The following is a 27639-nucleotide window of genomic DNA, read 5'->3' as shown; positions in this document are numbered from 1 at the left end:
AAAGGAAGAACAGTGGCAATTCAGTGTGGTGAGAACAAAACACCGAGAGGAATTCTTCAGTAACTCCAATTTGCCAAACTTCCCAACTCGCCATTCCCACTGCAGAAATTCTACTCTCCGCCAGAAAGAAGTGAAATGTGAAAGGGGAGCTTACATCACTGAGCTGCATGGCGTTGGTCTTGGCCAGGACAACGTCTGGGGAGTCAGTGATGCTGGTGAACTTCAGCTGCTCCGGCCGCGTGCGGTACAGGCGGTCGCTGAGGAGCTCCTGGGCCTTCTTGGCTTTGACCACGTCCACAGACCCTTCTGTCAGCCAGCCAATGCCTCGCAACCATTCCAGGTCGGACTTGTACACGTTCTACAAACAAACCAAGGGTTATTGGCATGGCAGAGGTAATGCATAGCTCAGAGAGCTGGTGGACTCTCAGTTCCTGGAGATGTTCAAGACTAGTCTGGATGAGGCTCTGAATAATGAGGTCTACTAGAAGGTGTCCCTTGTCCATGGCAGGGTGTTGGAATAAGATTATCTTTTACAACACAAACCATTTTGGGATTCTGCAGCTCTAACTCTAAGTGCAAGAAAGTTTTTCATAAGCCTTTCCCCAACTTATTCACACAGTCCTTACACAACAAGCAGGCAGTGATGCTCTGTTGTATCAGATCCTTTCTAGACACAGCACCCCTGCTTTGCACAAAACAATGATACTTCCAATACACTGCATTCAAACCAGGGGCATAAGCTGCAAGTAGTCTGAAGGCAAACATTCCAAGACTAAGGAAACATGGCTTCCTTATGAACTGCCCCAAATATTTCTGGCAACCAGGCTGAAATCCTTCAGAAAGGATAAAATAAACATACCAGGACAGACCACAGGCCCACGAACATGCATTTGAAAGTATATTTGCCAGTCACTAACAAACAGAGCCTCACACAGCTGCCCTAAAGCTTTCCTACAGTGATTGTCACTCACGTCGCTCTGGAGGTCGTAGGCCTGCCGTGCGTGGATCACGTCGTTCTGGTCAGGAAGGCAGGTCCACTGGTGCAGGTACTGCCTGTAGTCAATGTCACTGACCAGGGTCTGGCACTCCTTGGCTGCCTGCACCGACAGGGCATCCACAGGGATGTGGATCTGGGTCTTGGAATCGTTGTAGGCCTTCTTGTAGAGGCGGTCGTTCTGCAGGGCCATGGCGCGCGCGGCCAACGCCAGCTTGGGGTCGTCCTTGGCACTGGGGCACCCGATGTAGTGGCCTTTCTCCTTCTCGTGGGTTTCTTTGTACTTGTACTGGAAATACAAAAATAAGTGAATCTGGGATGAAGGTCCTATCATTTCCTATTGCTACTGATAACAAAAATACATATTCTTGTTTTGAAGGTAACTGAAAATAAGTGTAAAGGAAGAACATACGTCACTGGCAATGTCTCTTGATGCTTTTGCGGTTTTGATTGGAATTGCATCAGCTCTCATGTCATAACCCTTCTTTTTGGCCTCTTCCCAGGCTTGGACATAAAGTTTCTACACAAAAGAAGACAGAAAATGGCTTATCAATATTCTGCAAGATGGGATTTCTACATTTCATAATTGTCTCTCAAAATTTTCATGAATGCGTGTTTGAGAACATCTTTATGATTAAAGAAATGCTGACTTAACTCTAAATTTCCACTAGTTCAGTAAATATTTAAATGTCCTTACATTGCTAACGTTGGCTGCGTTGGCCTTTGCTAACAGAATGTCTGGTGTATCAGGCATGACATGGATGGACTTCTTGTCTGCATCCCAGGCTTCCGTGTACAAGCGCTGCGAGAGAGGAGAACAGCCCTTTACAAACAGTTCTTTATGAAATTATTTTACAATTACAATTATTTTACAAACTGCTAGGGGTAGTTCCAGTAAGCTCTAATACCCTGACACAGCAAAGTTTCTCTCTGAACAGCTCAAGAAGGAAAACTTTGTCCCTCATCAAATGTCTCAGATTAAGCTGGTGCAACAATTGATAGTTCTTGGATTGCGGAGAAACAGTCATAGGAGGAAAAGTGTATTAATTATTCTGTATAAGTTGTTTGATTATGTTTGTTATAAAGGAGGAGTGACTTTGACCCTCCAGATCTTGGATAAGTTGCAAAAGTTTCACACCCAGAGAACTTCAATTATTTCCTCATCACTTATTCATCATGCAGTATTACTCTTGAAAAACATGTGAATTAAAGGACTTTTGTCTGTAGATTTTTGCCAACTGTTCACTTCAGACTGAGCCCTGAGAGAGCAGATTTCCTGTACAATGGCTGAATTTGGACAATGACTTTCTCTTAAATCCACAAGTTTTTGGGTTTAGTTTGCATTTTGAATTTTTCACCTCATGAACAAGTTCTATTAACTGGCAATACCACCCTCACCTTGTTCATGATCTCAGCGTTTTGCTTGGCTAAGACCATGGCCAAGGAATCGGTCACACTGGTAAATTTGATTTTGTCTGCAGGCTGACGATACTTCCTGTCACTGAGGATTTCTCCAGCTTTCTTGGCTTTCTCAACTTCCAAGGAACCAATAGGAACCCATCCAATGCCTCTCAGCCATTCCAGGTCTGATTTGTAAACAGCCTGAAAAAATGTGAAAGATGGTTATATATGGGCAAGTGTGATCAAATATTAAATTAATATAAACAAGCACATACAATATGAACAACTCGGTATGTTTCTGAGGATATGGTTCTGAAAACAACTGTTACTTTTGAAGATTAAGTAAAATAATTATTAAATAAGAGAAATAACAAAGGTATTGGAGCACAATGCTAGTATCAGAGTAACACAAAAATTATACCTCAGGTTAAGGACTGAAAAAATAGAATTAAACACCTATTTGATGAAAGAATTGAAAGAATGAAAGAATGAAAAACATTTCAACAAGTCTGATGCAAGCGACTAGAGGCTTATTATCCATATTTTAAAAATTAGATTGTGAAAGACTTAATTCTGTTTTACAGAATTACTGTATTACAGAATTACAGTACTACAGAAATACTGTGTTACAAATTTAAGGGATTGCTCACATCACTCTGGAGGTCGTAGGCTTCCTTGGCGTGGATCACGTCGTTCTGGTCGGGCAGACAGATCCACTGGTGCAGGTAGTGCCGGTAGTCGGCGTCGCTCACCAGCTGCTGGCACTTCTTGGCCAACACAATTCCCAGCATGTCCACGGGGCTGCTGAACCTTGTCTTGGACTTCTCAAAGTCCTTCTTGTACTCCCTGTCACTCTGGATCTTGGCCACGTGCATCGACCACATCATCTTGGGGTCATCCTCGATGTTCCTGGCCCCAATGTGGTGGCCCAGCTGCTTTCGATATCCTTCCTTGTACTTGTACTGCAGGAAAAATAAATCCATGTATATATTTATATATTTTATCCTTTTTTAACACAAAGCATTTAAATAGATTTCTTTATAGAAAAACAAGGAGCATAAAAATCTGTTACCATCTGTCTCTTAGTGATATTGCCTAAAACCTGTCCCAGACATTACAGAGTTTTTTTCCCTGTTTTTGTAGTCCAATGTTTTGAATTTCAATGTGACACTGAAACAGAATTATTTATTTCTTCCAGAAAGTACATGCATTTAAACTTTAAGAATTTATTTGCTTACATATCCCTTTTGGGGACAAATTTTAAAGTACTTCCAATTTTGAATCAGAACTTACCTTGACAAACGGTAGCATAGACTCTTATATCTTTTTGTTCATCCTACATTAACATCCATGGATAGCAATGGGGGGCATATAAATAATCTTCATGTTATTATATTTATTCATTACTGTGAGACATAACTCATACAAAAAATACTGGCTATCCATTTTTTTGTGTACTTAAGGCATGTGGTAAAACCACTATGAAAACAGATTTCTGTATTATCTATTTTGTGAAATGTGACATTAGTAAACAAGAGAACAACGATTCTGATTCTTTTCCATTACCAGATCCACAGAGACATGAGAACAAAGCCTGCTCACCTCGCTGGCAATCTCCCTGGAGGCTTTGGCAGACTGAATGGGAATGGCATCAAAACGCAAATCATAACCCTTCTTCTTCGACTCCTCCAAGGCCAGTTTGTACATTTTCTGTGAGAAAGAGTCACATCTTAGTTTCAAAACACAAAAGTCAAAATTGCATTTCAGTTCAGCACAACTGTGCAGTAAAACAAATTAAGTCCCTAAACTATATTGTATATCTTCAGATAATTTAAATATGGCTCTCTAGAAAAGAAAATAAAAAAACAGATTTCAAAGATATTGCAATTTTATTGCAGATGTTTGGAAAATGGCTAGGGAAGGCAAAGACTGGAAAATCTAAAAAATGAAATTACCTATTTCCAGAACTTACTGTAGAAATAATTTCAATTTCTCATTTATGGGGGATAATATATTTTAAAATAAGTATATTTGTGTGGAAGACCAACCCTGATTTCAGCACTGGAACTGGCTATGTAGGAAAATAAACAACCTGACAATATTTTACCATTAATAAAAAAAATCAAAGGTTGCAATAATGTACTTATCAGAAACCCTTTAACTATCTCAGCTCTCCAGTTGCACTCACCTCACTGTAGTTCACTCTGTTTTGTTTGGCCAGCAGGATTTCTGGGGTGTCAGGCATGACATGAATCGTGGTCTTGTCTTTGTTCCATGCTTCAGTGTACAAACGCTAAAAAAGAAAACATTAAGAGATTGATATGGCATTCAAAAGCAGGTTAATATTTCATTAATAATGGACAACGCATTAATTAAAATCATAGGATCCTGGTCTAGTGGAAACTGTCCCTTCTCATGGCAGGGAGTTGGAACAAAATGATCTTTAATGTGCATTCTAACCAAAACCATTTTATGACACTAAAAAATATAGTATGGATATTTATTCAGTTATGTGTTAATCTGGTAAAAGTAACATCAACAAAAGGGGAATTTATCTGAGGGAGTTTAAAAACATTCAGGAAACTGCCACATTGCTTCAGAATAATGAATAAACCAAAGCGTTATTAGTGTCCAATGCACACACACACGCCAAGGAAAAGATTTAAAAGCAAAATGCAGAAAATCACACAAATTTGAGTTTTCCATTACCTGATCTTAGAGCTATGAATGAAATGACAAGAGCATGCTGATTGAGAATGTATCATGCCTGAACTGCAGCATTGCTTGTGCTCAGTTCATTCCCAGTCCTGCCTCCAGGGCTGAGGCAGACACCTCTGATGTGTCTCCCTGAGGGATCAGGACTCACCTTGTTCATGGTGTCTGCGTTCTGCTTGGCCAGCACCATCTCCAGGGAATCCGTGACACTGGTGAACTTGATGGTGTCCGGACGCTGGCGGTAAATTTTGTCACTCAGGATCTCCCCTGCCTTCTTGGCTTTCTCAACTTCCAAGGAACCAATTGGGACCCAGCCAATGCCCCGCAGCCATTCCAGGTCAGATTTGTAGCAGTTCTGGTACAAGAAGAAAAAATTACACAGGTTATTTTAATAAAATAATCATAATAATGTATATTACACAGTGCGTCTTTCCAAAGGAAAATAACCTTCCTATCAGCTCTTCAAACAAATTCAAAGCTGTAAAGAAGACTGTAGAAAGAAATTACAGTATTTCACCTATATTAAGGGTGAAACCATTATCCAATTGTCACAGAATGGTAAATGATAGATGCTCCAAATTCTGGAATTACAGATTTTCATTTAAAGATCAGTTAGTTAATATAACCTCTATATTAGCATCAATTAACTGTAAAACTTAAAAATAAATCTCAAGAAGTTGGTTCTACCACATCAGAACAAGATGGCCTGATCCAACTATGTAAAAAAAACTTATTCCTCCACAAAACTTTAATGCCAGAGAACTCACATCACTCTGCAGCTCATAGGCTTGCTTGGCGTGGATCACGTCGTTCTGGTCGGGCAGACAGATCCACTGGTGCAGGTAATGCCGGTAGTCGGCGTCGCTCACCAGCTGCTGGCACTTCTTGGCCAACACAATTCCCAGCATGTCCACAGGGCTGCTGAACCTTGTCTTGGACTTCTCAAAGTCCTTCTTGTACTCCCTGTCACTCTGGATCTTGGCCACGTGCATCGACCACATCATCTTGGGGTCATCCTCGATGTTCCGGGCCCCGATGTGGTGGCCCAGCTGCTTTCGATATCCTTCCTTGTACTTGTACTGAAACAGAAGATAGTTAAATTACTTGGTGTATTGACAAATTAATAAATAATTCTAACAGTTTAACGTACTCATTATTTTGTAAAGATAAAAATATGATGTAAGCCTTTCTACTCTGGGATTAATTTTCACATAAATAGCTTTTTTATTAGCTATAGCTACCGAAGAGTTTTTATATAACATGCTTTCAATTACTAAATGTTGAGTGCCACATTTTAACTAGTTTGGTACTTCACATTCTTTTATTATTAAGATTACATTGTAAATATTAAATTACGTCACAAACTTTTATAAAACTCCTTTATTAAAACCATATGACTTGCTCTGAATACAAAGAGTTGAAATCCCCAACTTGAGAGTAAACAAGGAGCATAAAAATCAGTTATCATCCATCTCTAAGTGATGCTTCCTTACCAGAAGCACAAGTTAGCATAGTCATTGTATAGTTTATCCCTGTTTTTATGTTCAGACATCTTGAATTTCATTATGACACTTGAACAGAAATATTGTTTGAATCAGAAATTAACTTGACAAACTATCATTGGTTCATACACCTTTTTGATCATGCTGCTTGAATATCCATGGACATCAACATAGGTATTGCAGGGGGCATATGAATAATCTTCACATTACTATATTTATTTATTACAGTGATATATTCCTCACAATAAAAATACTGCCTCCCCCTTTCTTCCATGCTCTAAAGGCAACATATTGGAATCATTACAAAGAATCACTGTGAAAATATATTTCATTACTATCTATTCTATGAAGCATGACAGTAACAAACATTCTGATTCTTTTCCATTACCAGATCCACAGGGACATGAGAACAAAGCCTGCTCACCTCGCTGGCAATCTCCCTGGAGGCTTTGGCAGACTGAATGGGAATGGCATCAAAACGCAAATCATAACCCTTCTTCTTCGACTCCTCCAAGGCCAGTTTGTACATTTTCTGTGAGAAAAAAATTCACACTTGAGTTTCAAAAACAAAATAGCATAACAGTTAAGCACATCTGAGTAATAAAACTATTCAAGCCCCTAAACAATACTGTTGATTTTCAGTCAACCTAAACATCTTCAGCGCAGCTCTACATTCAGTAGAAAATAAAAACCTGTGGATTTCAAAGAACTTGTAATTTTATTGTAGACGCTTGGAAAATGGGAATCATTGAGGAAAAGCAAAGCAAAACTGGTTATTTCCATACCTTGTTGTAGAAATTACTTCTAATTTATGGGGGATAATATATTTCAATAGCCCGATTAGATATCCAAGAGTTCAATTTCTGGAACAACTCTGATTTCAGCATAGGAACAGACCATTTGTGAAAATAAACAACCTGACAATATTTTAAAATTAATAAAAAATCAAAGATTAAATAAGTGTCTTTGTCAGAAGTACAAGTTAATTTTCTCAGATTTCAGTTGCACTCACCTCACTGTAGTTCACTCTGTTTTGTTTGGCCAGCAGGATTTCTGGGGTGTCAGGCATGACATGAATCGTGGTCTTGTCTTTGTTCCATGCTTCAGTGTACAAACGCTAAAAAAGAAAACATTAAGAGATTGATATGGCATTCAAAACCAGGTTATTATTTCAATAATCAGGGAAAACATAGACCATACCAAATAAAAATACAGGAAATGTAACAGGGATAATTAGTAAGGTAATTAGGAAAAGACGGTATTAACAAAAGGAGGATTGACTTGTGGAAATGTAACACTTAAAAAACACCACATTGATTAAGGAGGAGAATTTAAAAAATGAGCATTGCTTGTGCTCAGTTCATTCCCAGTCCTGCCTCCAGGGCTGAGGCAGACACCTCTGATGTGTCTCCCTGAGGGATCAGGACTCACCTTGTTCATGGTGTCTGCGTTCTGCTTGGCCAGCACCATCTCCAGGGAATCCGTGACACTGGTGAACTTGATGGTGTCCGGACGCTGGCGGTAAATTTTGTCACTCAGGATCTCCCCTGCCTTCTTGGCTTTCTCAACTTCCAAGGAACCAATTGGGACCCAGCCAATGCCCCGCAGCCATTCCAGGTCAGATTTGTAGCAGTGCTGTTAAAAAATAGAAAAAAAAATCACCCACACAGGTTATTCTATTATTAATAACAATAATGCAACTTATATGGTTAAGAGTTCACCAATAAGTAACCTCTCTATCAACTTAACAATTACTTTAAATAAATTCAAAGTACAAGAGAAAATATAGAAAAAACAAGAGCATTTCCACTATATTAAGGGTGAAACTATTATCCAACTTTCAGAATAGTAAATGATAGATAGCAATTCTGGAGTTAGAGGATTTCATTGAAGCATCAATTACAAAACACATCCTGTTGGAGAGCTTAGTTTCAATCAGCCACAAAATTTCCAAATAAATCTCAAGAAGTTAGTTCTACCACATCAGAACAAGATTGCCTGATCCAACCATGTAAAATATCAAATATATTCCTCAGAAAAACTTTAATGCCAGAGAACTCACATCACTCTGAAGGTCGTAGGCTTCCTTGGCGTGGATCACGTCGTTCTGGTCGGGCAGACAGATCCACTGGTGCAGGTAGTGCCGGTAGTCAATGTCACTGACCAACCCTTGGCACTTCTTGGCCAACACAATTCCCAGCATGTCCACGGGGCTGCTGAACCTTGTCTTGGACTTCTCAAAGTCCTTCTTGTACTCCCTGTCACTCTGGATCTTGGCCACGTGCATCGACCACATCATCTTGGGGTCATCCTCGATGTTCCTGGCCCCGATGTGGTGGCCCAGCTGCTTGCGGTACCCTTCCTTGTACTTGTACTGAAACACAAACCAAGATATTACATTTCTGTATCACCTATAAATATCAGTTACTCATATTAAATATTTCTAGCAATAACCTTTCCAAACTTATCTATAACCTACCATTAAAAAAAAATACCAAAAAGTCAAATCACATCTCATGCTAATAATATTCCAGGACTAAAGTTTTTTGCTATTTGAGTTAGAGCTCTAAACAGAAATTTTTTATCATTTTCCTTTTTGAAGAAATGTGCTTTACTAATATTAGTGAGAAATAATCCTGATCTTAATAAATGCATTTAATCCTTATTACATATAATGGTACACATACTGTAAATGCTTATTTACACATACAGGGCTATGAGCTATACAATTATCATGATAGCAGCATTATATTGTTCTTATAATTATCAAATTAACTTTTTTAACATACATGATAATTTACATGCAAAAATCTACTATTTAAAGTCACAGTTTAACTGCAGTGCCTTTTACAGGATCCAGCTGATAATTTTCAGGTTGCAGAGGAGAGATGTCAACATAGAAAGGAACAAAAATTTAGATTCTTACATCACTGGCAATTTGCCTGGATGCTTTGGCTGCTTGGATGGGGATGGCATCAGCTCTCAAATCATAGCCTTTCTTCTTTGCATCTTCCATGGCCTGTCTGTATTGTTTCTAGATGAAGAATTAAACAGTGGGACTCATGTAAGTTCCATATGCTATATTCTAAGCAAAACAAACTGCTTAAAAGTAGATCTAATAATTGTGTTTAGATTTATTATACCCAGTTTTATGAACCTCAGATCAGTAGCTGATACAAATTCATGTCAAAGTAAGACCCTTGCTAAATACATTTTTTACTTAATTTTTATTTTACTGCTTTAAATAATGTAATATTGACTACAATTTAGAGCTAAACTTTTCTTCTATACAAATGGAATAAAACTTACTTTTTAAAACCACTGATATGGCTTACTGATGTGAACTTGTTTGCCTAAAATAATGTTGAACACTGGCATCACACCTTTTCGGAATTATGCTGGTAATTACCTTTCTGGTATTAATTTTTGCCTTCCCAACATTATGCACACTGGCAGGAATGACTCCTGAAAAATTCAGTGGAAAAACACAACTTGTGTGGAATTTATGGAATTTCTTTCCACCAGTGCTCACAGTTCTATGTATGCACTACTAGAAATACACAATGTCTTTAAAGTCACAATTTCTTGCATGAATATGGGAGTTACTTAAAGAAACGGATAGTGCCATCTCTAGAAGGTTTCCCAGAACATTCCTGATCCAGCCATGACAGAGCAGCTACATTTTGAGACCTCCCACACTCACCAGACTGTAGTTCTTCTTGTTCTCTCTTGCCAGTGTGATTTCAGGCGTGTCAGGCATGATGTGGATTTGTGTCTTGTCTTTATCCCAGGCCTCAGTGTACAAGCGCTGCAGGAGAAACACAGCAGAGTATTTGGAGACATTCACAACAGAGAATTGTGACAAATGAACTTAGGAATTCTCTAGGAAGATATTATTAAAGCAGCTGTTGATGAAAACAAGATTCTGATTACCAAAAATGGAACTCACGTTTTTACAGCATCAGAGTGCTGAAATCCCACAGCAAAGGCAGAAGTCTGGGATCCCAGTCCTGTCTCAGGACAGAGATTGTTGATGAGTTACCTGACCAAATGCAGACTCACCTTGTTCATGGTGTCTGCATTCTGCTTGGCCAATACCATCGGAAGAGAATCTGGGATGCTGGTGAACTTGATGGTGTCCGGATGCTGGCGGTAAATTTTGTCACTCAGGATCTCCCCTGCCTTTTTGGCTTTCTCAACTTCCAAGGAACCAATTGGGACCCAGCCAATGCCCCGCAGCCACTCAAGGTCAGACTTGTAGCAGTTCTGTTACACAATATAAAGGCAGCAGTTAAAAATTTCCCCTTTATATGTTAATCAGCATTTAAATATATTCAAATTTCCTATTATGAAGGATGATATGGAGCTAACTCTCCTGTTTGGCTGTAAATAAACCTTCATAAATCCCTTACATTCAGATCCCTTCACTCAAAATATAAGGGCCCTGCTTTGAGCAGGGAAAAAAACCACAACGTGAAAAATTACTATATAAGAGCAACTACTCTAGCTTATATTCCAAGGAAAATACAAACATTTCAGTGGCCCAGGGCTTATCAACAAGTACTTACATCACTCTGGAGGTCATACACTGTCCTGGCATGGACAACATCGTTCTGGTCTGGCAGACAAGTCCATTCATGGAGGTAGTGCCGGTAATCAGCATCACTGACCAGCTCCTGGCACTTCTTGGCCAACACCACTCCCAGCATGTCCACAGGGCTGCTGAACCTTGTCTTGGACTTCTCAAAGTCCTTCTTGTACTCCCTGTCACTCTGGATCTTGGCCACGTGCATCGACCACATCATCTTGGGGTCATCCTCTATGTTCCTGGCCCCGATGTGGTGGCCCAGCTGTTTGCGATACCCTTCCTTGTACTTGTACTGTGGACAAAAAAATATTCAATGAGTGTTAATTTAGGGTATTTATATGATCCCAGAAGCCCCTGTGACACCACCTCCAGAAAACATAGCAGCTGAAGCCACAGAGATTTTAAAGAAAGAAACTACTCAGCCCCAGTGTGTGCCACAAGGGCTGCTGTGCACTCACATCACTGGCGATGTCCCGGGAAGCTTTGGCTGACTTGATGGGAATGGCATCTGCCCGCATGTCGTAGCCCTTCTTCTTCTCCTCCTCCATCGCCTGCTTGTACAGTTTCTGCAACAGACACCACCAGGACCTCAGACAACGCTGCTGCTCAGACACGGCAGCACCCAGGGACACCCTCTGCACCCTCAACAACCACCCACCTCGCTGAAGTTCACTTTGTTCTGCTGGGCCAGCAGGATCCCAGGGGTGTCTGGCATGATGTGAATGCTGGTTTTGTCCTTCTCCCAGGCTGAGATGTACGAGCGCTGGAAAAGGAGGAGCAAAGAAGGAGATAAGATCACACAGGTTTAGGGAAACAAACTCAATGAGAAGATTGTCTCCATGAACCAAAGCAAGAGGCCTCTACTTTGCACTATCCCAGAAACACCTTTGCTTTCTCCAAATCTTTCTAATGCTTCACCCTTTTCTTTTCCACACTCTACCTCTTTACTGCTCCAACCATGCAAGTGAAAATTTCATCTCAAGCAAGGAACACAAATCCCTGAGGCAAGAGGAATTTTCTCCCCTTGCACAGGCTGGGCCTTGGAAGGACATAGAAAACATCCTGGGAAAGAAAGATGCCCATTTCCTTCAGGATGCAAACACAAGGAAATCTCACCTGGTTCATGATTTCAGAGTTGTGCTTTGCCAGCACCATGGGCATGGAGTCAGGAAGGCTCGTGAATTTGATGGTGTCTGGGTGCTGCCGATACTTCTTGTCACTCAGGATCTCGCTTGCCCTCTTGTTCTTCTCAGCATCCAGTGATCCAATTGGGGACCAGCCAATGCCCCTCAGCCACTGCAGGTCAGACTTGTACACATTCTGGAAGGACAGGAAAGGACACAAACAGCTCAGCAATCTCCTCACTGCAAGCAACTTCATCTCCTACTACGGGAAACTCCGCTTAATGGAGCATATTCCACTGGGTCAGCTCACCAGATTGTGCCACAAAATTGACTCTGGAAACGTTCCGCTCCCAGAAACCTGTCTGAGGCTATCAAGCAATCCACAAATTTTCTTCCTCTCTCTTCTTTGTATTGCTGTCAAAGATCTACCCCATTTGTGAATCTGCATCTGCCTGGGACACTGAAGGAGACTTTTATCCCATCTCCTAATGCTCCACGTACTATTCTCAGATGAAAAATTTCTTGTCTTTGCCAAGACTTGGTTCTCCAGAAGACAAGGATTTGAATTCCCTTGACCTTCCCTTGCCACACAAACTTCCTCAACCAGTAGAATAGACAACCCAAGGCTGTCACACAGCCAGTAAAGAACAACTCACATCACTCTGCAGGTCGTACACTGTCTTGGCATGGACAACATCGTTCTGGTCGGGCAGGCACGTCCAGCGGTGCAGAGGGTGACGGTAATCAACATCACTGACCAGCTCCTGGCATTTCTTGGCCAACACCACTCCCAGCATGTCCACGGGGCTGCTGAAGTTGGTCTTAGACTTCTCAAAAGCTTTCTTGTATTCCCTGTCACTCTGGATCTTGGCCACGTGCATCGACCACATCATCTTGGGGTCATCCTCGATGTTCCTGGCCCCAATGTGGTGGCCCAGCTGCTTGCGATACCCTTCCTTGTACTTGTACTGTGGACAAAAAAATGTTCAATGAGTTTTAATTTAGGGTTTTAGGGTTTTTATATGACCCCAGCAGCCCCTTTGACACCATGTCCAAAAAACATAGCAGCTGAAGCCACAGAGATTTTAAAGAAAGAAATACTCAGCCCCAGTGTGTGCCACAAGGGCTGCTGTGCACTCACATCACTGGCAATGTCCCGGGAAGCTTTGGCTGACTTGATGGGAATGGCATCTGCCCGCATGTCGTAGCCCTTCTTCTTCTCCTCCTCCATTGCTTGCTTGTACAGTTTCTGCAACAGACACCACCAGGACCTCAGACAACGCTGCTGCTCGGACACGGCAGCACCCAGGGACACCCTCTGCACCCTCAACAACCACCCACCTCGCTGAAGTTCACTTTGTTCTGCTGGGCCAGCAGGATCCCAGGGGTGTCTGGCATGATGTGAATGCTGGTTTTGTCCTTCTCCCAGGCCGAGATGTACGAGCGCTGGAAAAGGAGGAGCAAAGAAGGAGATAAGATCACACAGGTTTAGGGAAACAAACTCAATGAGAAGATTGTCTCCATGAACCAAAGCAAGAGGCCTCTACATTGCACTACCCCAGAAACACCTTTGCTTTCTCCAAATCTTTCTAATGCTTCACCCTTTTCTTTTCAACACTCTACCTCTTTACTGCTCCAACCATGCAAGTGAAAATTTCATCTCAAACAAGGAACACAAATCCCTGAGGTAAGAGGAATTTTCTTCTCTTGCACAACCTGGGCCTTGGAAGAACATAGAACAACATCCTGAGAAAGGAATATGCTCATCAAAATGCAAACACAAGGAAATCTCACCTGGTTCATGATTTCAGAGTTGTGCTTTGCCAGCACCATGGGCATGGAGTCAGGAAGGCTCGTGAATTTGATGGTGTCTGGGTGCTGCCGATACTTCTTGTCACTCAGGATCTCGCTCGCCCTCTTGTTCTTCTCAACGTCCAATGATCCAATTGGGGACCAGCCAATGCCCCTCAGCCACTGCAGGTCAGACTTGTACACGTTCTGGAAGGACAGGAAAGGACACAAAGCAACTTAGCAAATTCGTCACTCCAAGCAACCTCATCTCCTACCACAGGATGCTCTACCAAATGGAACAAGTTTCTCTGGGTCAACCCACCAGACACCAGGAATGACTCCTATGAAGATCAGTTCCGCACACTTGGCTCCCCTCTCCTGTAACAGCACAAGTCCTTGCCAAGTAATCCACCACCCTACCGCTCCATCTTCTCAGTATCCCCAGCAAATATGTACTCCATTTGTCATTCTGCAGCTGGCAGAGGCATGGGAGGTGCCATACATCACCTCAGACCCTCTGTACTATGTACCATTGCACCCAGAGCTTGCCACTGCCACTGTTGGTTCTCTAAAGGGCAATATTTTACTCTGTTGCCCTTCCCCTACCTTACAGTACAGAAGGTCTCGGCCACAACTCTCCTCATAAAATCTTCATGGCAAGAAAGGATTTTTCTGTGAGCATTAGCCTACACAAACATCATTGTGGGCTAATTGTGACAAGAAGTGCCACAACATTACCTCAGTCCCTCAGAATCAGCCAAGAATTATTATCCTGACAAGGACCTCTTCCAGCAGAGGAACAGAACACAAGAGAGACTTGTGGTTGCAACACAGCCAGTAAAGAACAACTCACATCACTCTGCAGGTCGTACACTGTCTTGGCATGGACAACATCGTTCTGGTCGGGCAGGCACGTCCAGCGGTGCAGGGGGTGACGGTAATCAACATCACTGACCAGCTCCTGGCATTTCTTGGCCAACACCACTCCCAGCATGTCCACAGGGCTGCTGAAGTTGGTCTTGGATTTCTCAAAAGCTTTCTTGTATTCCCTGTCACTCTGGATCTTGGCCACGTGCATAGACCACATCATCTTGGGGTCATCCTCAATGTTCCTGGCCCCAATGTGGTGGCCCAGCTGTTTGCGATACCCTTCCTTGTACTTGTACTGTGGACAAAAAAAATGTTCAATGAGTGTTAATGTAGGGTATTTATATGATCCCAGCAGCCCCTGTGACACCACCTCCAGAAAACATAGCAGCTGAAGCCACAGAGATTTTAAAGAAAGAAACTACTCAGCCCCAGCATGTGCCACAAGGGCTGCTGTGCACTCACATCACTGGCGATGTCCCGGGAAGCTTTGGCTGACTTGATGGGAATGGCATCTGCCCGCATGTCGTAGCCCTTCTTCTTCTCCTCCTCCATCGCCTGCTTGTACAGTTTCTGCAACAGACACCACCAGGACCTCAGACAACGCTGCTGCTCAGACACAGCAGCACCCAGGGACACCCTCTGCACCCTCAACAACCACCCACCTCGCTGAAGTTCACTTTGTTCTGCTGGGCCAGCAGGATCCCAGGGGTGTCTGGCATGATGTGAATGCTGGTTTTGTCCTTCTCCCAGGCCGAGATGTACGAGCGCTGGAAAAGGAGGAGCAAAGAAGGAGATAAGATCACACAGGTTTAGGGAAACAAACTCAATGAGCAAAACATGTCCACAAACCAAAACCAAAACAAGAGGCTTCTGCTTTGCACTACCCCAGGAACACGTTTGCTTTCTCCAAACCTTTCTAATGCTTCACCCTTTTCTTTTCCACACTCTACCTCTTTACTGCTCCAAAAGACATTTTTATCTCAAACAAGGAACATAAATCCCTGTAAGAGAATGCAGTATACCCCTAGAAGAACCCAGGCCATGGAAGGACATAGAACAACATCCTGGGAAAGGAAGATGCCCATTTCCTTCAGGATGCAAACACAAGGAAATCTCACCTGGTCCATGATTTTGGAGTTATTCTTTGCCAGCACCATGGGCATGGAGTCAGGAAGGCTCGTGAATTTGATGGTGTCTGGGTGCTGCCGATACTTCTTGTCACTCAGGATCTCGCTTGCCCTCTTGTTCTTCTCAGCATCCAGTGATCCAATTGGGGACCAGCCAATGCCCCTCAGCCACTGCAGGTCAGACTTGTACACATTCTGGAAGGACAGAAGAGGACACAAACAGCTCAGCAACCTCCTCACTGCAAGCAACCTCATCTCCTACTACCAGAAACTCCGCTTAATGGAGTACATTCCACTGGATCAACCCACCAGCCACACATTTATTGGTTGTACACATCCCCTAGGGCTCTTCATATAATTTTCATCTGCACCCATGACTTGCCAATCCTTGCTTCTCCAGAAAATGAGGGTTTTAATTTGTTGCCCTTCCCCTGACACACACATCTCCCCTCCAACAGTAGAAAGAATACAGGACAGACAACCCAGTGGTGTCACACAGCCAGTAAAGAACAACTCACATCACTCTGCAGGTCGTACACTGTCTTGGCATGGACAACATCATTCTGGTCGGGCAGGCACGTCCAGCGGTGCAGAGGGTGACGGTAATCGGCATCACTGACCAGCTCCTGGCATTTCTTGGCCAACACCACTCCCAGCATGTCCACAGGGCTGCTGAAGTTGGTCTTGGACTTCTCAAAAGCTTTCTTGTACTCCCTGTCACTCTGGATCTTGGCCACATGCATTGACCACATCATCTTAGGGTCATCCTCAATGTTCCTGGCCCCAATGTGGTGGCCCAGCTGCTTGCGGTACCCTTCCTTGTACTTGTACTGCAGGAAGAAAGAGTATGCACTGAGTATTATTTTAGTTTGTTTTACTTTACTAGCAACCCCTGTGGCATCATCTCCAGGCAATTTTTCAACTGAAACCACAGAGAGTTTAAGTGTGAAAGTGCTCAGCTGATGACCTATGGTGTATAGCTAGAAAAGAATCCACACAATATCCTTCTGAGTCATTCTCCAAGGCTCTCCCTGGCCTATATATTTAGAGCTATAGGTCAGTATCTGAGAAGAAGAAAACTCTCTAAATCATGAAAGCTATAAAGACCTGAAGTTCAATTAATACTCCCTACATTAAGTATCATTTACTCATATTCAAGCACAATGGCCAAATCATCGCAAACTACTGAAGCAATAAAATGTAACTACACAGAGACTTAAGGGGAAGACAGCAAACACTTACAGGAGGCAATTTTGTATTAATGTCTAAAAGTAACAAAAAATATGCTTTTTTTAATACAGCTTTAATTTTTAAATGAAAACTTGGTTTGGGACTTCTTTCCTCATGCACATCTGAACTGTGTAGCTGCAGAGTCAGGGTCATGCAGGTGGGTAGTGCTGAGGGCAGTCCAACACCTCAGAACTCTAGGCTGTTGCACAAGGAGATGTACTCACAAGCCCAGGAGGGACCCTGCTTTGAGCTATGGCCATCACCCATCTCCCACAGCTACCCTTCCACACCACCGAGGCCTTCCCTTGCAACAGTGCATGCCCATAACTTGCACGGAGAGCTACAGATGGACAATGTGAAGAAAAACTTTGATGGACTAATGAAGGGCACTGACAGGTTATAGATCTGTTACCTACATTCGGCTCAGTTGCAAACCCTGAATTCAAGTACCACCACATGGCACCTGTTTGATAGTGTGTGCCACAAGGGCTGCTGTGCACTCACATCACTGGCAATGTCCCGGGAAGCTTTGGCTGACTTGATGGGAATGGCATCTGCCCGCATGTCGTAGCCCTTCTTCTTCTCCTCCTCCATCGCCTGCTTGTACAGTTTCTGCAACAGACACCACCAGGACCTCAGACAACGCTGCTGCTCGGACACGGCAGCACCCAGGGACACCCTCTGCACCCTCAACAACCACCCACCTCGCTGAAGTTCACTTTGTTCTGCTGGGCCAGCAGGATGCCAGGGGTGTCTGGCATGATGTGAATGCTGGTTTTGTCCTTCTCCCAGGCTGAGATGTATGAGCGCTGGAAGAGGACAACAGGAAACAAGAGCACACAGGTTTAATTTTACTCAAACTCAATGAGCAAATCAGCTCAGTGAACCAAAACAAGAGGCCTCGACTTTGCACTACCTCAGAAAGTCCTTCCCTTTCCCCAAACCTTTCTAATGCTTCACCCTTTGCCACATTGTACCCCATTACTGCTCCAACCAGAAAAGAAAGTGTTTTATCTCAAAGAAGGAACATAAATCCCTGAGGTAAGAGGATGCAGCATTCCACTTGAAGAACTCAGACCATGGAAGGACATAGAAAACATCCTGGGAAAGGAAGATGCTCATCAAAATGCAAACACAAGGAAACTCACCTGGTCCATGATTTTGGAGTTGTTCTTTGCCAGCACCATGGGCATTGAGTCAGGAAGGCTCGTGAATTTGATGGTGTCTGGGTGCTGCCGATACTTCTTGTCACTCAGGATCTCGCTCGCCCTCTTGTTCTTCTCAACGTCCAATGATCCAATTGGGGACCAGCCAATGCCCCTCAGCCACTGCAGGTCAGACTTGTACACGTTCTGGAAGGACAGGAAAGGACACAAACAGCTCAGCAACCTCCTCACTGCAAGAAATCCTAACTTCTACCAATGGATATTCTCCTGAATGGAACATATTCCACTGGGTCTACCCACCAGACACCCATTCAGTGTTTGGACCCATCCCCTAAGACTCTCCTGCTCTCAGCATTTGTTTTTCCCAATTGCTGGTTCTCCACAAAAAAACTTGACTCCATTGCCCTTTCCCTGCCACACAGCCTCCTCCTTTAATCTGGAACAGAACACAGGACACACCACCCAGTGGTGTCACACAGCCAGTAAAGTACAACTCACATCACTCTGCAGGTCGTACACTGTCTTGGCATGGACGACATCGTTTTGGTCGGGCAGGCACGTCCAGCGGTGCAGAGGGTGCCGGTAATCGGCATCACTGACCAGCTCCTGGCATTTCTTGGCCAACACCACTCCCAGCATGTCCACAGGGCTACTAAACCTTGTCTTGGACTTCTCAAAGTCCTTCTTGTACTCTCTGTCACTCTGGATCTTGGCCACGTGCATCGACCACATCATCTTGGGGTCATCCTCGATGTTCCTGGCCCCGATGTGGTGGCCCAGCTGTTTTCTGTATGCGGTTTTGTACTTGTACTAATTGAAGACAGAAGAAACAATTACCACTTCTTTCCAAGCTGCCATTTCAGTTTCTCTGTTGTTAATGAAGCAGTTAATCATGTTGAATCTAACATATTTTAACTTGGTTCTGTTTTTTCTGAAGTTTTTAGCATTTGTTATAACATCAAGGGGATATAATGTGATTCTTCATGGCTATCATCTTTATATTATTGTATTTAATTTAATTAGCTTTACACCATTAAGAATTACACAACCTTTAAGGTGGGCAGCAACACAACAGTGTTAACATTTTATGTATCTCCTCCTGTTAAATAGGAACTATTTTCATCCAAGATTGTGTGCCCCCTCTGTGCCCCACTCTGATTTTCCCTCTGCAAGACCCACCTCACTGGCTATGTCTCGGGATGCCTTGGCTGCCTGGAGGGGGATGGCATCAGGAGGGAGGTCGTAGCCTTTCTTCTTCAGCTCTTCATATCCTACCTTGTAACGTTTCTGTTAGAGAAGGATTCAAAGGAATTAATGCAGATAAAACTCTCTAGAGAGTTTTTTAATACTATAACTTTCCACTTCTGTCTACTGAAAAGAAAGCATGGGTTTCCATACACAGCCTAATTAATTAAACTCCATACCTTGCTATTAATGACAGGTATTTTGTACCCTTGGATAAAAAATATTTTAAAATTACAATTTAAATGTTTTCTGACTATTTCATTGAAGATCAAAATTTTCTTTTAGTGAATGCATCAATTGAATTATTCCCAGAGCTTTCTATAGAGGTGAGTAATACAACCTTGTGATTGTCTATACCCAGGTTCAAATGCAAACTTACATCACTTGTGTTAATCAAGTTTGATTTAGCCAATAAAATTTCAGGCGTATCAGGCATGATGTGAACCTTAGTCTTGTCCTTGTTCCAAGCTTCCCTGTAGAGGATCTGGAAGAGACACGAACAAAAACCTCGTCTGATCCAAGATTCACCTACACAGCAGTAATTTCAGTTCACCTTTTCTCTGAATTAGCAAAGAAAAGATGTACTAAGCAAGAATTAGGGATGTAAACAAGATAAGATAGTAAAATCAAATAATACAATGACTTCTTACTGAAATAGAGCCTTTTTTTCTTCTTTACATCCATGTAATGCCAAGGAAACAGCATTAAAACAACATATTTACATACTGCCTACTAAAGGTCTTATTTGCAGTTATACTGAATAAATCATCTGCAATCAAGATCTTCATCTTCTGAACAAGGCACAAAGAGCATTGAGGCCCTAATATAAACACCTGCTATCTGTATATTTTAAGTGCATGTTGTGAAACAGAGATCCTTTTTAGAATGCATATTCATGCATTCATTTATTGAATCCCACATTCTTTCTCTAGAGACAACTTACATCACTCCTATTTTTGGCATTAGATTTTGCCAAAACAACATCCATGGCATCTGGGATACTTGTGAACTTAATAGTGTCTGGGTGCTGCCTGTACTTCTTGTCACTCAGTATTTCAGAAGCTTTCTTGTTCTTTTCAGCTTCCAGAGATCCCAAAGGACTCCATCCAATGCCTCTGAGCCACTGTAGATCTGACTTATACAGGTTCTGTTAAGGGTGAAAATCAAAACCATAGCAGATTATTTCACTGTTCATTGATTAAACCCTATGAAAAGTCTGTCAGTTTAGCTCCAATCTGATGTATACTGATATCAAATGTGAGTCATCAAAGATACCTTCCAGTCAGCAGTAATTATTTGGCATGGAAATAAGTGAATTAAACCCACAGGGAGCTTACATCACTCTGCAGCTCGTTGACCCTCCTTGCCTCGGTGACATCGACCTGGTCTGGCAGACAAGTCCAGCGGTGCAGAATGTGTTTGTAGTCCACATCACTGACCAGCTCCTGGCACTTCTTGGCCAGAAGGAAGCCCAGCATATCCACAGGCATATTGAACTTGGTCTTCCACTTCTCAAAGTCTTTCTTGTACTCCCTCTCACTCTGCATTTTAGCGACTTGCATGGACCACAGCATCTTGGGGTCATCCTGCAAGCTGCGGAATCCGATGTGATGTCCCTGCTGCTTGCGGTATCCTTCCTTGTACTTGAACTGCAATGGCAAAGGTGGCACCACAAACCACAGTGACAAACATGTAAGTGACACAACACCAATATATTCCCTCATCTTAATGTTCCTCATGAAATTACCCTGGAAGTGTCCAAGACCAGGTTCGATGGGGCTTGGAGCAACCTGGGATAGCAGAGTGTGGCCCTGCCCACAGAAAGGGTGGAATTGAATAATCCTTAATGTCCCTTCCAACCCAAAGCATTTTGTGATTCTATGGTTCTATAAATAAGCAACTTGTTCTGGTCTCTCATGTAAAGTTTCAGCAGCCCCTTGACTAATGTGTATGACTTGGTGTCATACACTAAGTCAATGCTCTCCCTGGGAAAGAAAGAGTCCTTGGAAAGGAAGAGACTGTGGCAATAGGAATGGTCTCCTGTGCCCTCTGACCCACAGCTCCCTAATACTGACACACTGAAACATTTTGATGAGTAACATCATCAACATGAAAAATTATGAAATAGAAAGATACTTAAGCCCAAGAAACATTTCCTAATGATTAATAAAATACCTTTGAGAATTAACAAATTCTCTATTCCTAAAGATAAAAGAAATGCAGTTGTATTTGTACCAAGTTATGGTAACAGCAGTCCATGTGTCACCACATCTGTTTCAGAGATGTAATGAGTATTTCTCTGGATAGGCACTGGGCTCAGCTAATTGGACCATATTTGCTGCTGCTCTGAAAATGAAGCAGCCTAAAGAGCAGAAAACTCCTCAATTTTTATGACCAGCCATGAATGGACCAACCTTTGGGCTTGTTAAAATGACAGAGAAACCCTTGTTAAAGTGGACACAAACAACTCAGGCAATGCTGGTTTTGACTCCAAGCCACACCTTAGCAGAGAGGTGTATCTCAATTTACTGGGACTCTGTAGGTTGTAACAAGCAGGTCAGTGCATGTCACACTGAGTTAAAATGCTGCTTACATCACTTGCAATGTCCCTTGAAGCTTTGGCAGCTTTCACTGACATGGCTTCAGGTGTGAGGTCATAGCCTTTCTTTATCATTTTCTCCCAGTCAAGTTTGTAGAGTTTCTAAAATTGAAAACAATATTAATTAAAACCAGTAATATATATGTCACCTGTTATTTAGATACACTAATAATCCAAATTCTGGTCACTTCATAGGCTTCAGTGATGAGAGAAGGGCTGCTAGAATGGGAACTGAGACAGGAAACTGATAAACAAGGAATACTGGTCTTCCGAGGCTTAGGAGAGGGACTAAATAGTTTGTCACTATTCAGCAGCTTCCTACTGTAGCTTATCTTGATTTGAAACCCATCTGGAGAATTTGAAACATATACATCTGAGATAACTGAACACTTTTTGATTGCCTTAGCAAAATTTTAATAAGGTTTTCATGAAGCCATTTAACAGTCAAGCCAGTTTGTCCACATTTGATTTTAACTACAGGCATTCTTAAGTCAAATATTTGCCTCTGAGCAAAGCAAAACCTGAGTGTTTTCTATTGGCACAATTCTCCTATCTTAAAGCAGAGAGAAAAGCTGGAATCACTGCATCGACTTCTTCCCATAGGTTAGGCTAAAAATATACACAATTAACGTGTAATTTTATAGTAAGGAATTTTTAACATGACTGAATTCTATGCAAAGCATAGAGTATGGACTATGCACTTCCAGACTTCAAAAGCAGGACTTGTATTTTCCACACATTACAATGCAATTTAGTCTGTTAGTTTTCTAGCCTGAAGCTGGTACTTATTTTCCTCTGAAAATATTACCCACATGAAATTCTTGCCTGTGTTCTGAATCTCCAGTAGATATTAATTTAAAATGTTGATAAAATGTATCAAAATACTCTACCTGACTGTAGTTTGTCTTGTTCTGTTTGGCTTGTAGAATATCTGGTGTGTCTGGCATCACATGGACCTGAGTTTTATCCTTCTCCCAGGCTTGGGTATAAGCATGCTATGGACAGAAAGTTACATCAGATGTGTAATGACATAAATGACAAAATGACAAAAATTACATAAATGACAAAAGATGGTTCTTCCAGGGCTTTCACCTTTCCATTTGGATATGAATGAGTGAAAAGGTGAAGGCGCTGACTCAGATTATTTTACGAATGAATGATCTAATCCAAAATCACCTAAGTTATTGTCCAGTCTTGCTTATAATGAAAGCAAACTATCAAGATTTTCTATGAAAGAATGGGTTGAATAGAGGCTGGAGAAAAATGAGAAAAGATTTCTTTAAGCAATGCTGTTTCATTGAGTGAAAAAAAGATGAAAGGAGCCTGTGACAATTGTTTTTCTCAGGTGAACGCTGCCACATAAAGGTGTGATAGAGATTTACTGAGTGGTTATTGGAATGGATGAGATGTGAATGCCTACATAGCTCTTCCCCTAAATACTCACTTTGTTCATGATGTTTGCATTCTGCTTTGCAAGGACCAGGTCCATGGCATCGTTCTGTTTGGTGAAGGGGAACTTGCTGGGGTGCTGGCGGTACTTCCGATCGCTCGCAATCTCCGTGGCTTTCTTTGATTTCTCCACATCCAGAGAACCAATGGGACTCCAACCAATCCCCCTGAACCACTCCTTGTAATCCTGCTTGTACTCATTCTGCCAAACAGGACACAAAAGCAAAGCTGACAATGTACAAACAGCCCATACAGAACAATCCAGTTCTTTCCAAAACACGGCTGTGATGGAAAAACAAAAGCCACAAAAAGAAGACAGCTCATAAAAGATAATCCTGTCCTTTCCAAACTGAGGGTACGACGTAAAAACAAAAGTCACAAGAAGAAAACTTACATCACTTTGGATCTGGTTCATGTTTCTGTACAGCTCCAGACTCATGGCATCTGGCAGGAGCATGTACTGGTGGATCAGGCGCTTGTAGTTGGTGTTGGTGACACGGTCCTGGGCCTCCTTGGCTGCCACCATGCTGAGGGTATCAGAAGGTGTCTGGTAATGAGTCTTGCTCGCCTCATAGGCCTTCTTGTACTCCCTGTCCGACTGCATCTTGGCCACTTGCATGCAATGGACAAGTTTGGGATCATCCTGGAGGCTGCGGAAGCCGACGAGTTTCCCCTTGTCTTTTTCATACCCTAATTTGTATTTATACTGAAAGAGAACAGAAACAGAGACTTTGATTCATTGAGATTTGAAATTAAGGGGAAAATTTCTCCTTATGAGGTTGCTGAGGCCCTGGCACAGGATGCCCAGAGAAGGTGTGGCTGGATCCCTGGAAGTGTCCAAGGCCAGCTGGAGCACCCCTGGATAGCGGAAGCTGTCCCTGCCCATTTTCCTCCCAAGAACTTACATCACTGGCAATATCCCTGGAAGCTTTGGCAGCTTTGACAGGAATAGCATCAGCCCTGAGATCATATCCTTTCTTCCTGGTTTCCTCAAATGAAGATCTGTACATTTTCTACAAAAGGAACAAGAAGCATCTTTTAAAAAAGCAAAAATTTATGTGTTTTCCACATGCACAAATATTGGTGAAAAGTTACACCTATAAGGATGTCACCTTAAAAAATAAAGAGATCAAAAAGTCTATTTCTGCTCACATGGCAGATGTGCATAATTACAAGCAATACTTTATTTAGCATATGCAGATTTAACAACTGGCTACCAAAATCTGTCTGTAATGTCATCTTTTACCAAAAAAAACCAGGTGCTACCTGCAATTTTGAACCTTGTACAAAACTTTGTGCATGGAGAAATAAAATAATCAATAATAAAATAATAAATCCAGTAGCAAACATGAACAGTACTCAAAGTCTACTGTATTTCATTAGCAATAGTTATATTTTAATGGTCTTCATGAACACTTCACAACCTGACTACAAACATGGCTTTTTCTTGGCAATTCTGGGTATCTAATTTGGGGAAGGAAGCAGGGAAAAGGAAAATAGGTTTTGTGAAATTACTACAGGTTAGCAAGGTGAGACTTTTGCACGCTCTCATCTTACTTATTCCTAATCAAAAACTAAGAGCAAGGTCATAGCTTTACAAACAATACTCACTTCACTTAAATTGAATGCATTTGCTTTTGCTAAAGCAATCTGTGGAATATCTGGGGTGATGTGAATTTTCTTTTTGTCTTCTTCCCAGGCTTGTTTGTACTTGTGCTGGAAGGATTAAAAAAAAAATGAGAGACCTGAACATCTGTTGTTATTATCAAATAAAACTATTTAAAATACTTTTTCCACTTGAAATCCAAACTGCCATGACTATGATGTGTTACTACCACAACAGCAACGTTTATCTTTTTATTTTAGCACTTAAAGCACATTCATTAGCTACAAAACAAAATCACGTTTTCTAAAGCTCTGCATACAACAAGGTTGACTATTAAATCAGATGTAGATTGTTGCCCACTTCTGAAATGAATTCTGATGAGCACTTTCTTACCTCATCCATGATTTTGGCGTTATTTAAAGCCAAGACCATGTTCATGGAATCCATAGGAACAGAGTACTTCAATTTGTCTGGATGCTGGCGATATTTCTTCTCACTCACAATTTCCATGGCTTTTTTGTTCTTCTCAGCTTCCAGGGAGCCCAGTGGGAGCCACCCAACACCCTTCATAGTTTCATCATACTCTGCTTTGTATTGATTCTGCAGGTAGAAAGTAAATAAAAACCAATATGAAAGATAAAATAGTTGATAAATTTGGAAGTACAAGATAAAATGTATTAAGGAAAAGTGAAGCTTTTCCTGTCTTGGTTTGCACGTAACTATTACTCCTGAAGAGCCTGATGGAATAAATATTCATAAAATTGCTTATTTCTAAGCTCAAATTCATTAATGAAATATTTCAGAGTCTAGGAAAAATAAAATTGCTGTAATTGTTGAAAAACATGTATAATTTACTACTTTTTCACAGACACCTGACCTAATTCCACTAACAAAATACTATTTCTCTTACAGTGTTTTTTCATAAGCTAAACATCTTTCAGTTCACATTGCAGAGGCTGAAGAACATCTTACTTACATCACTTTGTAACTGCATCATGTTTTTGGCCAATTCAATGCTCATAGCATCTGGCAGGACATTGTAGGTGTGGATTAAGTTCTTGTAGTTTGCATTTGTAGCCACTTCCTGAGCTTTCTTGGCTGCCACCACGCTGACCATGTCAACTGGAGTGTGGAAATTAATCTTGGCCTTCTCATAACCCTTTTTGTACTCCCTGTCAGATTGCATCTTGGCCACCTGCATGAAGTGCACCAGCTTGGGGTCGTCCTCGAGGCTGCGGAAACCGATGTGCTTCCCTTTGGCCTTCTCGTAGGCCAGTTTGTATTTATACTGAGAGCAGGAAAGAGAAAGAACAGCAAAAACCTCAATTAGAAAATGCAATATTAAGCTCTGTTTTATCACTGAAAAAAAAAAAACCCCAGATCACAAGATCTCAGGTTTAGTCACTTAATTTAAATAAAGTCACAGAATGGCATCATGCAACAAGACTCACGTCACTCGCAATGTCCCTGGAGCTCTTGGCTGCTTTTATTGGAATTGCATCTGGCTGCAAGTCATAACCCTTCTTCTTGTCCTCCTCCCATCCAGCTTTGTAAAGTTTCTAAGGTCAGATGTGAAAGAGAACAGGTGTGATGAAGGCAGAACTCTGAAGTGAAATATTTTCAAACAAGGCATTAAAATGACAGCGAGGCACTGGAGGCCCGCGGTGAGCACAGCAACTCACATCACTCATGGTCATCTGGTTCACTTTGCACTGCAGAATTTCTGGGGTGTCTGGCATCACATGAATGCTGGTCTTCTCTTTGTTCCACTTATCTGTGTACAGCCTCTGCAATTACAAAGGAATTGTTAGCATTGAAAAGGTATTGAACTCATAAAATAAGAGTTTGCATTTGTTCTGCTCATTTGCAATAAATAGTATTTCCTAGAAATATTATTAGCACCAGAAATAGCCTTCAGAAAGCTGCTGAGGAGCAACATTATCTTCCTCCTTTCTTTAGTATTTTAAGAAATTTTTGAAGTATGTTTTAATAATTAATAAATATTGAAGATGAAAGTTTCCCATCTGTGCTCTTCCATGCATTAATGGGAAGCAGAATTTATTTTCACAGACATTCTTTCCATGGAAAACAAGGAATAAGGATCACTGGTGTCCTGGATAACTAGAGACAAGTGTAAAGAACCCCACTTTACAGGACATTTGTACAAAACTGACAGAATTCCAGGTTTTCTGCAGCTCACTTATTGTGAATACATCCTACAAAAAAAAAAGG

The 27639-nt window shown here is 41.8% G+C and overlaps 1 protein-coding gene across 41 annotated transcripts in view; it reads right to left on the bottom strand.

Annotated features, from left to right (window-relative positions):
• NEB (nebulin) overlaps positions 1 to 27639 on the bottom strand; it is a 105308-nt gene that overhangs the window by 60230 nt on the left and 17439 nt on the right. For 33 of the 41 annotated variants that reach the window (XM_085584012.1, XM_085584017.1, XM_085584014.1 and 30 more), the window contains exons 22-69: positions 27090 to 27194; positions 26859 to 26966; positions 26384 to 26695; positions 25801 to 26007; positions 25413 to 25517; positions 24707 to 24814; positions 24196 to 24507; positions 23797 to 24003; positions 23243 to 23347; positions 22347 to 22454; positions 21091 to 21402; positions 20697 to 20900; positions 20133 to 20237; positions 19688 to 19795; positions 19007 to 19318; positions 18491 to 18694; positions 18047 to 18151; positions 17847 to 17954; positions 16631 to 16942; positions 16104 to 16307; positions 15648 to 15752; positions 15448 to 15555; positions 14969 to 15280; positions 14119 to 14322; positions 13666 to 13770; positions 13466 to 13573; positions 12981 to 13292; positions 12317 to 12520; positions 11859 to 11963; positions 11659 to 11766; positions 11181 to 11492; positions 10675 to 10878; positions 10316 to 10420; positions 9539 to 9646; positions 8675 to 8986; positions 8044 to 8247; positions 7625 to 7729; positions 7037 to 7144; positions 5878 to 6189; positions 5262 to 5465; positions 4584 to 4688; positions 3998 to 4105; positions 3046 to 3357; positions 2393 to 2596; positions 1692 to 1796; positions 1407 to 1514; positions 972 to 1283; positions 155 to 358 (exon numbers count right to left, since the gene is read on the bottom strand). In XM_085584012.1, the coding sequence (XP_085440138.1) occupies positions 155 to 358; positions 972 to 1283; positions 1407 to 1514; positions 1692 to 1796; positions 2393 to 2596; positions 3046 to 3357; positions 3998 to 4105; positions 4584 to 4688; positions 5262 to 5465; positions 5878 to 6189; positions 7037 to 7144; positions 7625 to 7729; positions 8044 to 8247; positions 8675 to 8986; positions 9539 to 9646; positions 10316 to 10420; positions 10675 to 10878; positions 11181 to 11492; positions 11659 to 11766; positions 11859 to 11963; positions 12317 to 12520; positions 12981 to 13292; positions 13466 to 13573; positions 13666 to 13770; positions 14119 to 14322; positions 14969 to 15280; positions 15448 to 15555; positions 15648 to 15752; positions 16104 to 16307; positions 16631 to 16942; positions 17847 to 17954; positions 18047 to 18151; positions 18491 to 18694; positions 19007 to 19318; positions 19688 to 19795; positions 20133 to 20237; positions 20697 to 20900; positions 21091 to 21402; positions 22347 to 22454; positions 23243 to 23347; positions 23797 to 24003; positions 24196 to 24507; positions 24707 to 24814; positions 25413 to 25517; positions 25801 to 26007; positions 26384 to 26695; positions 26859 to 26966; positions 27090 to 27194 (8754 nt within the window). The remainder of the gene's footprint in view (positions 1 to 154; positions 359 to 971; positions 1284 to 1406; positions 1515 to 1691; positions 1797 to 2392; positions 2597 to 3045; positions 3358 to 3997; positions 4106 to 4583; positions 4689 to 5261; positions 5466 to 5877; positions 6190 to 7036; positions 7145 to 7624; positions 7730 to 8043; positions 8248 to 8674; positions 8987 to 9538; positions 9647 to 10315; positions 10421 to 10674; positions 10879 to 11180; positions 11493 to 11658; positions 11767 to 11858; positions 11964 to 12316; positions 12521 to 12980; positions 13293 to 13465; positions 13574 to 13665; positions 13771 to 14118; positions 14323 to 14968; positions 15281 to 15447; positions 15556 to 15647; positions 15753 to 16103; positions 16308 to 16630; positions 16943 to 17846; positions 17955 to 18046; positions 18152 to 18490; positions 18695 to 19006; positions 19319 to 19687; positions 19796 to 20132; positions 20238 to 20696; positions 20901 to 21090; positions 21403 to 22346; positions 22455 to 23242; positions 23348 to 23796; positions 24004 to 24195; positions 24508 to 24706; positions 24815 to 25412; positions 25518 to 25800; positions 26008 to 26383; positions 26696 to 26858; positions 26967 to 27089; positions 27195 to 27639) is intronic. The other 8 variants (XM_085584035.1, XM_085584042.1, XM_085584036.1 and 5 more) reach the window with 7 other exon arrangements.

Source organism: Lonchura striata, chromosome 7, assembly GCF_050655825.1.
Source record: "Lonchura striata isolate lonStrDom1 chromosome 7, ASM5065582v1, whole genome shotgun sequence".
NCBI lineage: Eukaryota > Metazoa > Chordata > Aves > Passeriformes > Estrildidae > Lonchura > Lonchura striata.
Note: the sequence above shows the minus strand (reverse complement) of the source record. Positions and strands in the feature narration are given on the sequence as shown.